The 12,714-nt window shown below is 34.1% G+C and overlaps 1 protein-coding gene across 2 annotated transcripts in view; it reads left to right on the top strand.

Annotated features, from left to right (window-relative positions):
• Positions 1-12,714, top strand: part of RGL1 (ral guanine nucleotide dissociation stimulator like 1) — a 100,874-nt gene that overhangs the window by 72,513 nt on the left and 15,647 nt on the right. For both annotated transcript variants that reach the window (XM_034409635.3, XM_034409634.3), the window contains exons 7-12: positions 2,410-2,625; positions 3,428-3,531; positions 4,298-4,382; positions 8,351-8,440; positions 9,749-9,835; positions 12,106-12,138. In XM_034409635.3, the coding sequence (XP_034265526.2) occupies positions 2,410-2,625; positions 3,428-3,531; positions 4,298-4,382; positions 8,351-8,440; positions 9,749-9,835; positions 12,106-12,138 (615 nt within the window). The remainder of the gene's footprint in view (positions 1-2,409; positions 2,626-3,427; positions 3,532-4,297; positions 4,383-8,350; positions 8,441-9,748; positions 9,836-12,105; positions 12,139-12,714) is intronic.

The following is a 12,714-nucleotide window of genomic DNA, read 5'->3' as shown; positions in this document are numbered from 1 at the left end:
CCTGGTTGTAACTATTGTTTAAAATACATAATACTTGGGGGAGAGTATTTTTTTGCCTCCCCCCCCCGCTTTTCATTTCCTTTTCTTCTTAGCTTCTATTTTAAATTTTTAAACTTTCTGTTTCTTTAAGATTAAATATTGTTTTGATTATAAACTAAAAAAATTTAAAAAGATACTTAAACAATACTTTCTTAAAATATAGTTTTATAACAGCATTTGATAAAAACAACAACAACTAAGTTACAGTAGAAAACTGCTGATTTTTTAATATTGCAAAATTATTGCAAAGTTTAGGGCAAATAGTGAACCAATAGTGAACCAGTTAAATGGCTCCTTAGACATAGATCGTTCTTTGTAAAGATTGATCAAAGCAAGTTTGTGTATGTAATATGTTTATCTATACTAATTGTCATCTGTTACTAATTGTTGATGGCTCACTAGTCCATTTTGTTGTGCTAGATGGTTTTCTGCAATTGGAAACTGATAAAAATGTTCAAAAGAATTGCAGAACTTTGCATGAAAGTTTAAGTGGATAGCATTAGATTCAATCCAAGGCAGTCCATGGACTGAATTTTCAAATACTTAGGAAAGCCATGTTCTAAATCTATTTTGTTTTGCTTTTTTTCTCTCATTTGACTTTTTTGTTACAGTGACGTTCAGATGTGGAATGATAGCCTTAATAATGTTTTGTTAGTTCAGACTTTGCGACAGGCCACAATTAGTGCAAGTATTGGTTTGCAAAACCATTTGAAATCCTTTTATTACTCTGGTTATTTGATTAACTGTAAGACAGTCTGTTAATTACAGTAAATTCACAGACTAATTATGTTTTACAGTCTGTAAAACCTAATTAAGCTTATATAACTATAATCTAGAAAAGCATTCAAATTAAGTGAATATATTTTGAAATATTATATTTCAAGGAACTTTCTGTTTTCAAATAATGTAGAGCAAGCAGTATTTGCTCATTATTCATGATTAAAAAGCCTCATGTCTCACATACATCGTTGACCTGTTCTAAATCATGTTAAACATAGTTAAGTGAAATAAAATTCTAGATGTGTATATGTTTAACATTTTGCAGGTAAATCAGAATTCAAGAGTTTGAAAAAAAAATTTTTTTCATCAGCAAAATAAATTTCTCATAAATTGGATAGTGTCAGTCTTAGTTATCAGTGATCTATCTCAGGTTATATTCAAGCCAGCTAAAATGTTACCATGTTTATGAACTCAGAATATGTCTTTATGAAAATTGATTGAAAGAAGTTTTAGTTAAGTGGACTGAATTCCCACTATTTGATACTTTTTGAACCAGTTTGAACCTTTTTTCTGTACGGCTAATAGATGGAATTAAGTAATAAAAGGTATTCAACTGTTAAATTACTCCTAAAACAAATTGGCAAATATTGAACTTGGCTATTTAATTTCCAGCAGGCAATTATTGTAGAATATTTAAAAAGCATTGACTCATCACTCAGTCCTCATACAACCTTATAAATTTTAATAAAATTAAGGAAACAACAAATATTTCCTCAGCAATATAATAGTATGGATGAAATTAGCTAAAGGAATACAAGCATACATACGTACAAAATATTTGAAGTAATGCTTTAAATCCATGGCCTTAAAGTTGTTCATTGATAGTGGATCATATAACCCAATAATGCACATGCATGCTGCTCTTTGCATTTTATGCAACACAGTAAAACACTATTAACGTTGCAGGAAGAGCTGTGCCACATAAAATAACACATGGGTTGCAAATGAACAGACTATGGATTTGCATTGGGAGATTTATGTCCCTAACTGTTGCTTTTTGCTGGGTTTTCTGTCTAATTCCCAAGCAGTGCCCTATGTGGAAGTTATGAGCTACAAGAAATCAAGGGCTGAGTATCCTGCAGTGCTGACCCACTGTATTTCTAGACACATTTCCCTTTCAAACTACCCTCTGCTCTGCTATATTTGTTGCATTTTGGTATTCGACCATTCACAAACTAGAACCATGGCAGATTTACACTGTTTCAAATAAGTTTTTGTTGCATCTCTACCTGAGTCATTCCTCTGAGGCTATATGTTGAACAATGGAGAGGGAGAACTCTTCCTTGTGAACACTGTACAAGTAAATATTAGTTAAGTTTAAATTGATTCTTGTATTATCTCATGATATTTTTGTTTGCTTACAGTACACTATTCTTGAGTATAAATGCATGCCCAATAAATATTACTGCTACTACTTCTGTTATTACTTCTACTAAAAAAGACTATTGCTGTCTATGAAATTCAAGGGGAAAAGAGATGTGCCTTTTGTTAGAAAGGTTGGAATGACTGCCATGTTGTGTATTTCAACACAATATGTCTAGTAGAAATAAGTCTTATAGCCTTGACATGATGTTTTATGTGTTGTTCCAGACACTGTTTAAAAGAGTGGTGCCACACCACTGTTTGGGCTGCATCTGGTCTCAGAGAGATAAGAAAGAAAACAAACACTTGGCTCCCACCATCAGAGCTACTATTGCACAGTTCAATGCAGTCACCAAATGCGTCATCAGGACCATTTTGAACGGCAAGGAGCTGAAAACGCATCAGCGCGCCAAGATCATAGAGAAGTGGATCAATATTGCCCATGTAAAGACTCATTTTGTTCCATCTGTCTTCTTGCTATTCATACAAATGCTGGATTGTGTGTGTGTCCGTGTCCATTATAACATGCATAAATATCAGGATTCATCTGATCCCTATCTTTGAGTGTTTTTTTCTTCCCCCAATAATATGGAAAACAGGTAGACTAGCTTTGGGCATAGCATTTCAGATTTCCTTGGAAGTTCAATAGAACAGAGTCAATTTTCCCTGGATGGTAGAAAGGCTTTGATATTTGTTGATCAATTTAGTTTGGGAAGTAATTCCAATTCTTTCCAGTCCCAATACTTTCTGATTGCATGTCTGTCTGTCTGTCTGTCTGTCTGTCTGTCTGTCTGTCTGTCTGTCTGTCTGTCTGTCTATCTATCTATCTATCTATCTAATTTACTTACTTACTTATTTATTTACTTATTTTATATGCTGATCATCCAAAGTGACTCTGGATGGCGTATACGGTGCTTTATGATCTGAATACGGACACTTCATGTGATAACAATGTTTTGCATAGATTACATTTAGTTATTTTCACTCTCTATACACATTTCAGTTGTGATGGTTGGAAACTATAATATTAAAGATCAAAAGGTAAAGAAAGCAAGAATACAGTAACCCTAGAAGGTATTTTCAAGTCCAGAAAAAGCAACATATTTTTAAAAAAAGAATTGGTCAATGTTTATGTAGTTGACAGTTTCCTTTTTTAAAAAAATAAGAATTTAGAGCAACAATGCTCCTAAAAGAGTAACTGAGCAATGTGTAACCCTTCTCTGTTCCATTTTCACTCCCTTTATAGGAATGTAGGATTCTTAAGAATTTCTCCTCTTTGAGAGCCATCGTTTCAGCACTTCAATCCAACTCCATCTATCGGTTAAAGAAAAGCTGGGCATGTGTTGCAAAGTAAGATCAATATCCCATCTATTCTTGGGCAGTTGCTAGTTATATCTCCCTATAAGTTTCTGTAGCTTTTGGGACTTGGAAATCTGTAATTTACAATTCCTGTAGAATTGTTGATGGGCTGTTGCAGATGGGGTGAAAACTGAAGGCAGTCAATAATTAGCAAAAATGAGATTTTTAATTTATAACTATCAGTTATAAATTGGCTCAGAAGCATCTCTAAGGATGCCTAATTTAGCTGTTGATATTACTATTTTTCTACAGTTCCTCAAATACAGAACTATCTGAAGTCTCTCCAACTTAAGGTGTGTGACTCAGACTAGGGACTCCATCCTCGGCCAAGGAATCTCTGGATGATTTTGGCCAGTCATAGTCTCTCAGCTTAGTCTACTTCAATGACTGTTGTGAGGAAAAGAAGCAGTTACTCTGCTTTCAACTGCAGAGTAAAAAGTGGCATATAAATGCTTGCATTTCAGAGAACCTAGAAGCCTGGGGGATGGATTGGCTGTTGCATCAAAAAAAATACCGAGAGACTACAATGAGCTGCTTCTTGTTTAACATTATAATTGGAATTATATTCTCCTTGCTTAGACAGTAACCTAAAAGAAGAGATGTAATTGGGGATTTGCCTAGGTCCTAAATCTGAGAAATCTCCTTACAAGATAATACCATCATCACAACCAAATTTTAAATTAATGGAGCAAATTGTCATTTAACTTACTTCAGGAAAACTGAAAATCTTAAAATCATTCCATTTTCTTTTGTGCAGAGATAGAACATTAATGTTTGAAGAACTATCAGAAATCTTCTCAGATCATGACAATTATTTGACAAGTCGGGAGCTGCTAATGAGGGTGAGAAGCAACAGATACTTCAGTGACAGTGTAATACTTTACAACTGCAGTGCTCAGTTTTTGCTAAATAACTACCAATATATACTACTAATCTGTGAATAGGTATGCTGGTAGAAATCCTTTGAGTGTCAAAGATTATCTTAAGTCTTGAGCAAGCAGTTCTCTATTTGTGAACATATGTATATGTTTAATTCAGCGGTCCAATTTATGAATGGAAAATAAATGTTTCGTGTATTAGCAGCAATATCAAAACAGGCAACAGCTGATATAAGATGCAGGAAGTCCTATTTTGGTTTTACTGAATGGCCAGTCTGAGAATTACCTTTCTTGGCTTATGAAATCTAATAGGAAGAGGCTGCCCATTTCAATAGCAATAGCACTTACACTTATATACCACTTTACAGTGCTTTTACAGCCCTCTCTATGTGGTTTACAGAGTCAGCATATTGCCCCCAACAATTTGGGTCTTCATTTTACCCACCTCTGAAGGATGGAAGGCTGAGTCAACCTTGAGCCTGGTGAGATTTGAACTGCCAAATTGCAGACAGTCAGCAGAAGTAGCTTGCAGTACTGTACTCTTAACCACTGTGCCACTGTGGCTCATCATTGAATCTCACTGATAGAGAGAAAAAGAAAATGGTTTTAGCCTCTTGGAAAGAAATGGTGATCAGGCTGCTTCTAAAGATGCCAATTTTGAATTTGGAAGATAAAAATAGCTATAAACTACCATGTTTCCCCAAAATAAGACCCTGTCTTATATTTTTTTGAACCCTGAAATAAGCGCTTGGCCTTATTGCCATGTGTTCAAAAGCCCGATTGGGCTTATTATCAGGGGATGTCTTATTTTGGGGGAAACAGGGTAGATGACAATATTCCCTTCCTAGGCAAGGACCTTGAATGGATGGTAGCTGATCAACTGCAGACTTTCTTGTATAAAACTGATTTTCCAGATCTATTTCAATCCACTCTCAGATCTGGCTGTGAACTATCTTGGTCATCAGATCTGCCTCTAGGTTGACCTAGCTAGGAAAAAGACAGACAGAATTTGACACTATTGTTCCTCCTGGAACTCTCAGAGGCTTTTGATACTATTAAGCATGATATTACCCTGGGTAAGCTATCAAAATTGAGGGATAGGGGCACTATGGTTCTACTCTGACCTGGATGCTTTTTTCCAGAAAAATTTTCTGGGGATTACTTTCCTGCATCATGATGGTTGGGTTATGGAGTTTTATTCCCTATGTTCTTCAAAATCTACATAAAACCACTATTAGAAACCACCCATGGACAAAATTAACCTGCAGGATTTCCATGAAACTGTTTTTGGGATACTTAAAAGCAGATGGCTTTCGGTGTGCATGGATTTAAAAAAATAAATGGGATTAGCTATGCAAAATGCAATATTTTAAGAGAAGTTTCCTTTTGATTTGAAATTGAATCAGACTGCTAATATTGAAAACCTAAAGGTCATTTGAGTGATTTTTAAAAATGTTTTGTTAGAGAAAGCTGGCAAGGATTGAGATGCATCTGGTATGAGATAACTCATCCCAAAGGAAATTATCTGAATATTCTGTGCTCTTCCACTGAGACAGAAATAAAAGATGATAACTGTGAAAAGTCATTAAACTGTTTAGAGGTAGTTACAGGAAAAAAATGACATGTAAAATTGCACAAAAAGTGGTACAAATGTGCAGTATATATAATCTATTCCTTGAAAAGCCAAAGGCAATGTGAACTGAATTATTAATGAGAAAAAAGTATGCCAACTGAGGAAAAATACCATAAGTGAAATTATTGCAAACAGGGTATTTTATTTATTTATTTTGTTTATGATTGAATAGATCTCTTTAGTCAATTGTATTTAAATGCAACCACTAAAGCCAATGTAACAATAATGATGTACAACAAGAACTAATTCAATGTATAATTAAAGTCAAGTATTGTAGCTGATCACAATAAAAAATAATAATAATGATGCTCTTGGTAACCAGAGCTTAACAATAATCAACTCTTGAAGGCTTTCTGGAACGGCCTTTTAAGAGGCTGCAAGGCCATGAGAATTGTGGTTATTTTTGTCTTGAGAGGAATGGAGCCCCTACAGAGAAAGTTCATTTTTGGACACTTCCAATTGTACCTCCTGAATGGTTGGGATTTCATCAGACATTCTCTGTACCCATTGACTGTATCTGCAAAATCTATATGGGATGGTGAACTTGAAGATGCCCAGGATCTTTGATTATATTCAGAATGTATAAATAGCTAATACTGCACCTGCAGAAACTGTGTTACTAGCAATATTGAGTTTCATTGATAACTGTATAGGCCATTATGCTTTGCTCCAATTGAAGTTAGCAAGTGGTTTTCAAAGATGTAAATTGAACTACTACACATAGTCCATATAGGAGATGTCAACGGTATGAATGACAAATGTCAGCACCTCTCAGATAAATAAGGCTACAATTGGTATACCTGCCAAAGCTGAGCAGATCCCCATGGTCATGGCCTTCATCTGGAACAGGAACTGTGATTCCAGGAAATGTGGCCTGTTCACCTCAGCAAAGCATAAAGAGGTTTAAAATTCGAAAACCAGCAAGCTTCTGTAAAAATTATCATTCCAGCTTTCTAGGGTTAAAACTCTGCATGTTTCTTCCCATCTACATCTTGATAGTCTCCACAGCTCCACAGAAATGCTTGTTTGCATCCTCTATTCAGCCCATGATGGAAGATGTACAGTTGAATATCATCCACAAACTGACATTGCATGACAATATTAATCTATCTGTGTTGTAGATCATTAAGTGTAGAGCTGATAAAAAGCTAAATCTTCTATGAATTAGTACTGAGTTGTATCTGAGATTTCGAGATGTAAAATTATTGAAATACCTGGAGCAGTAATCACAGGACAATGAAGTTCTATCTGCATACAGTATTTATAGAAAATTACCTTGAATGTCTAGAAAAGTCATCTTTAATTTTAGAAAATGCCATTTCTAAAAATACAATGATTTATTGTCTTGTAAGTGAGGGTCAGAAGGCTATCTAATTTTCTAAGGAAGTTTGGAGATTATTTAAATGCATACAATTGATTGGAAAGCACATAAAATTTTCAGGAGGATGACAGCATCATTAAGTTAAAAAGCAATGTAAAGGAAGCCCATAAAAAGCGAGGGCATTTTAAAAACATTCTTATTAAAGTGAACAAAAAAAGAAAGATAAAAACAGAAAATCAAGATAACAAGACAATATTTTTTTTAAAAAAAGAACAAATTACTGACTTTTAAAAAAAAATCATCATGCACTTGAGAAGACATATCCCTCTGTAGTTATACAGAAAAACAAGTTAAAACATGACAGTAAGTTAATTTTAATCTGGTTCCAATGACCAGATCATATTGTGAAATATGGCTTCTGAAATCATAGTGTTACTGGTAAAGTGATCCCCAAGGCCTAAGTTGTTGGAACACAGAAACACTTTCATTTCCTGACCGTCTCCTTGTTAGTCAGCAAAGCAAAAATATTAGTCACATCATAATGTAAGTGTATAAGGAAAAAAAAAAGATCATTATATAATGGAAAGAAAAATGTTATTAATAACACATAGGTTGAACTGTTTACATATTGGACATCTGGACAGTTAAAACATATTAACTGTCCAGAAGCAGGAAGGTTGTGATCCAGATGTGCCTAATTCAGAGAAAATTGGAAGTGAACAAATACTTTACTTGGCTCAGAGGTATTTTGCATGTCAAGTTTGACTTATATTTTGGAGCAAGCATTCCTCACCTTCAGGAAACTCTTGAAACATTTTTGTGTGAGCCTTTTTATTAATTTATCTTTTTGGTTGCAAGATGAGTCACATGTCTTTTCAGCTTTTGGGAAAATGACGTAGCATTCAGTTCGCATGGGAAATGTTTGTGAGCCTGTTCTATGGCCTTTTCCCATTCATTGCCCTTTTATTTTCATCACAGGAAGGAACATCTAAATTTGCAAATTTGGACAGCAGTGTAAAAGAGAACCAGAAGAGAACCCAGAGACGGCTTCAACTGCAAAAAGATATGGTAACTCTTTCTTTTACATTTTTAATCATGAGATGCTCGGGAGATCCAGGAGGGCCTTATTCCTCTCTTTGAAAAAAATTACAAAAAACAGCTATAGCAAAGATAACTGTTTTAGGATTTACCCAAATACAAACAAAATGGTTAAATTCAAGTTAAATCAAATTAAAATAAAATTAGGAAATCACAATTTCTCACTATGTGAACCAGTATATTCAACCAAGTCTTGAACATTTACTTAACTTTTTTTCATAGCTTCAAGAAAAAAAATGCAATCAAAAGATAATAGTGAACATAAGTTACTAATGGTGGATGAGTTCCTTAGACCAGAATTTTTAAGACACACTAATAATAGAATAATAATAATAATAATAATAATAATAATAATAATAATAATAGAATAATAGTTGATCAATTACGTTTGAATAATGCCTTAGATACTTCAACAATCAGATTTGTGTGGAGAAAATTTGAAGTTAAAATTGCAGCTAAAGTAAGCTTTCCTTGAGTTCCATTCTTTGAACTTAATAAGTTTTTATGATTTTATAAGATTTTTTTCCTGTTTTTCAGACTGTTAAATGACATATTTAAATCTAATTTGTGTATTTTTTTCACTTCCCCAAAAATTGCTTCTTTTCCTGTATTCTATAAACATTCTAAAAACAATGTAGGTGTAATAAAGTGTAATAAAGAAGACTTTATTACACTTGCAATAATACATTACCAATTTGATCATCACTTTTTCTTCCCCTGTAAAAATAAGGTGACATTAATTTTACAAGTGGCAAGTCATTTTATTTTTATGAATATACGATTTCCCCAAAGCAAATTGCTTACAATGGCAAACAACGTACTGTATAAAGGAAATAATATGCTGGTATAAACCATAAGGGGAAAGAAACAGAGAGGAGAAATACAAACATAAAAGTTCCTTAATGAAATAGTGAGTAGCCTCAATAAATCTCTCAGGAGAGGCCATTCCACAATATTGTGTTCTATTGAAATAGCTTCATTCATTTCCTGTCGGATCACATTTGATGTATGAATGGTTCATGCAGCTTAGCTCAACCAGCCAGAAAAGCAGCCACTGCTAGGCCAGAATCCAATTGCTTCTTCACAGATGGACATGTCAACATAGAAAAGATCATGAGGAAATAAATATATGTAGGAAGAACTTGGTATAGAAATCTGGACTATAGAGGGCTAAAGATCCCTGAACCACATAGAAGTTTGAACTGGATCCAAAGTCAAAAAGCACTTAATGAATCAGAACTAGGTTGGTTAATCTCTTAATGCTTTCATTCTGCTCAGGGTGTAATGCAAGGCACTGTTCCTTATCTTGGTACTTTCTTAACGGATTTGACAATGCTTGATACGGCTCTCCAGGACTATGTAGAGGTAGGTTTGTAACACTCACTCATGCATACTGTAATAGTTTTGCCTTCAGCATGTATTTGTAAAGCATCATCTCACTAGGCACAGACCAACCATAGGACTGTAATTAGGAAATTGAACAATTGCTAACAATTATAAAACTGAGTTTACATTATTAGAATCCTCCCAGTTTAAATCCCATACCTTGAATTAAAACAAATTTAAGGGTAGGTTTGCACAGGTTTGTTACCGTGGGTAAAACCAGATCTATATGTACAGGATAGCACATACCAGTGTTTGTTTTTAGACTAACATTAGCAGAATTTTGTCCCAAATTCCACATTTTCTTTGGAATAAGTTATGTTTTGATTGTAATATATGGAAGCACAGATCTCTTGAACAGGGACTTTCTTGCAAAAGGAAGAGTAACCAACTATGTCTTGGTTCAACAGGAGACTTTCAGAAAAACACTTCAACAAATAAAGTGCATGGGTATTTAATTGTGTCTGAAATAATCATGAATTTTTTTCAAATGTGTTCATTAGGAGAATGATATAAAATGTTATTCAAACTATGAGCTGAAGAGACACACAAAAATGAAATTGGAAAGATGTTTCCATAAAATATTAAATAAGTATTGTGGAAGGAAGGAAAGAAGTCATCTGCCACATGAGGGATTTTTGTGTAATGTTTTATGTTTATAGTATCTCAAGACTTTATAAATTAGAAATAATGTTCTAATGCATTAGGTTAGAGCTGTAGTCAGGATCTGCCATTATGTTGGTATGTAAAAATTTTCTGTTGATAATTGTGAATATAGTACGTAAGTGATGGACTGATTGGTTTGATTATTAAGTGGGGTTTACTAAGAGTTATAACCTATAAATGAATTTTAAAATATGATGGTAGAGGACCCAAAAGGGTAAATACACAAACATTTGGAAACATTCAACTTATTTTTTTGTTGTTGTTGAAAGAATTGGCCTGGTTCTGTTCAGTTTTTAATTCAATTCTAGATCTTAGCTGCAGGCTCTCCCAACCAGATACCCTTCAATATCATGTCCTGTTTTGTATCTCCTGGAGGGTGAAAATGTGTATATGGGTTATGATTGTTCCATAATGTTGGGATAAATTATATTGTTTTTAGTTACACTTTTAGTTTTTAATTTCATTTCTGTTTGGGAGGTCAGACCATGAGCTTTGAATCAGATATAATTGACTAAGGAATTTTTGAAGACACCAAGTTACGGAAGGCTGTCTTAGTGCTTATCTACAAGCCCAGAATATAGTAGCTTAACCATTATCTTTCTTCAGAAACATTCACTTATGAATCAGTCCACCCGAATGCTGTGGTTATTCTTCCTTTGGAACTATCCCAAGAGTTTTATCGGGTACTTATGCTGCCAGTTTTGGGACAATAGTAGAACTCGTTGCTACTGTTCCAGGCTTTGAAAAAGCATAGCAGATCTTGCTTTATTCATGCCTTTAACTATGTCTTAGTGTTTGATTGTACTGGCTGATGGCACCACACAAGAACTTCCCCTTTATTTAATGAATTCAGTAAAAAATGGCTCTATGCAAAGAAGTTCTGGATTCAGTTTTTATGACAGTCCCCAAAGGATTGCAGCAGGATTGCTGAATGCTCATTGCTTAGATTCTTTCATGGGGAAATACATGTACAAATTTATTATTATTACTGTACAAATAAATGTACACATGCATTTGTAAGAATCTGATGTTTCAATTACTAGAGACTTACACAGAACATTTTGGGAGGCAAAATAGATTGATCTTAATCACACATGTGGGCAGAATTTTTGTTGTTCCTGTAGCCTCATGATTCAAGATTCTTGCACTTCAGCAAGCTCTACATTGTGCATACATTTATAACTTGTGTAAATTTTGCCACATAAGAGACTACAAACCCAAAGCTAGCTAATGTCTTCAAGTTAAATTTGTTCTCTGCAAAGTCCCAAATCATCTGTGGGAAGAGAAGGACACCCTGCAGCTGTAAAGAAAGCAGCTGGTTCAAGCTAATAGGGATGTACATCAGCATTAGCATAATTAAATCATTGTAAAGTGTGGAGAATATGTACATGTTTTCAAATTATTGAAGGAAGTTTGGCTGAGAGGCCATGATTGATTTGCATAGTGAGATTTAAAAGCATCTTCATGGAACCAGTCTTGAAAGTTTTGGCCTTTTGGAAAATTTGTTCCTTTGTAGCCATTTTTATTACCCCCATTAAAAATGCAGATTTTGTAACTTTGCAATCCATTTCTTTATTTTTTTGCAGGGAGGGCTAATAAATTTTGAGAAGAGAAGGCGGGTAAGCTTGCATTTTGTTTCCACCATTCAGTCACAATTTAATGGTACACTGAAATCTGAGGATTTATTTATTGTTTTTAGAGAGAAACAGGAGACAATGTAACTACAGAGCTTAACATTTTCAACCAGAATTGTAAAGCAAGTTCCAGGAGAGACAGAATATTAAACGCAATTCCTCTCAAGTACAATTTGCCCAATTTATCCTTTTCTTCATCGGGTTGGCTGTATAATATGCCTCCACATAATACTATATGTTAAGCACATCAACATAGATGTAGGAATGTTTCAAGATTACAACTTTTTGTAAGATTCTGCATAGCTTTTCCCCAGAATACTGTGCTGTTACCTGAAATCTCACAAAACGTTCACATTCTGTCTTGAAATCTCACAAAATCTTTAGCAAGAAATCCAAATCTTGCAAAAAAAAAAAGAAAGAAAGAAAGAAAGAAATTACTCTTCCATGAGATTTCAGCCATTAATTTTTTTAAAAAAATGAAGATAGATAGATACCATCTAGGAAATTGCATGTTATCATCACCGTAATTATAATAGCCAATGTAAAGATATTTTCAATCAA

This window comes from Pantherophis guttatus, chromosome 3 (assembly GCF_059756535.1).
Source record: "Pantherophis guttatus breed Tessera chromosome 3, ASM5975653v1, whole genome shotgun sequence".
NCBI classification, from domain to species: Eukaryota; Metazoa; Chordata; class Lepidosauria; order Squamata; family Colubridae; genus Pantherophis; species Pantherophis guttatus.
The sequence above is the reverse complement of the archived record's forward strand: the minus strand, read 5'-3'. Positions and strand labels throughout refer to the sequence as shown.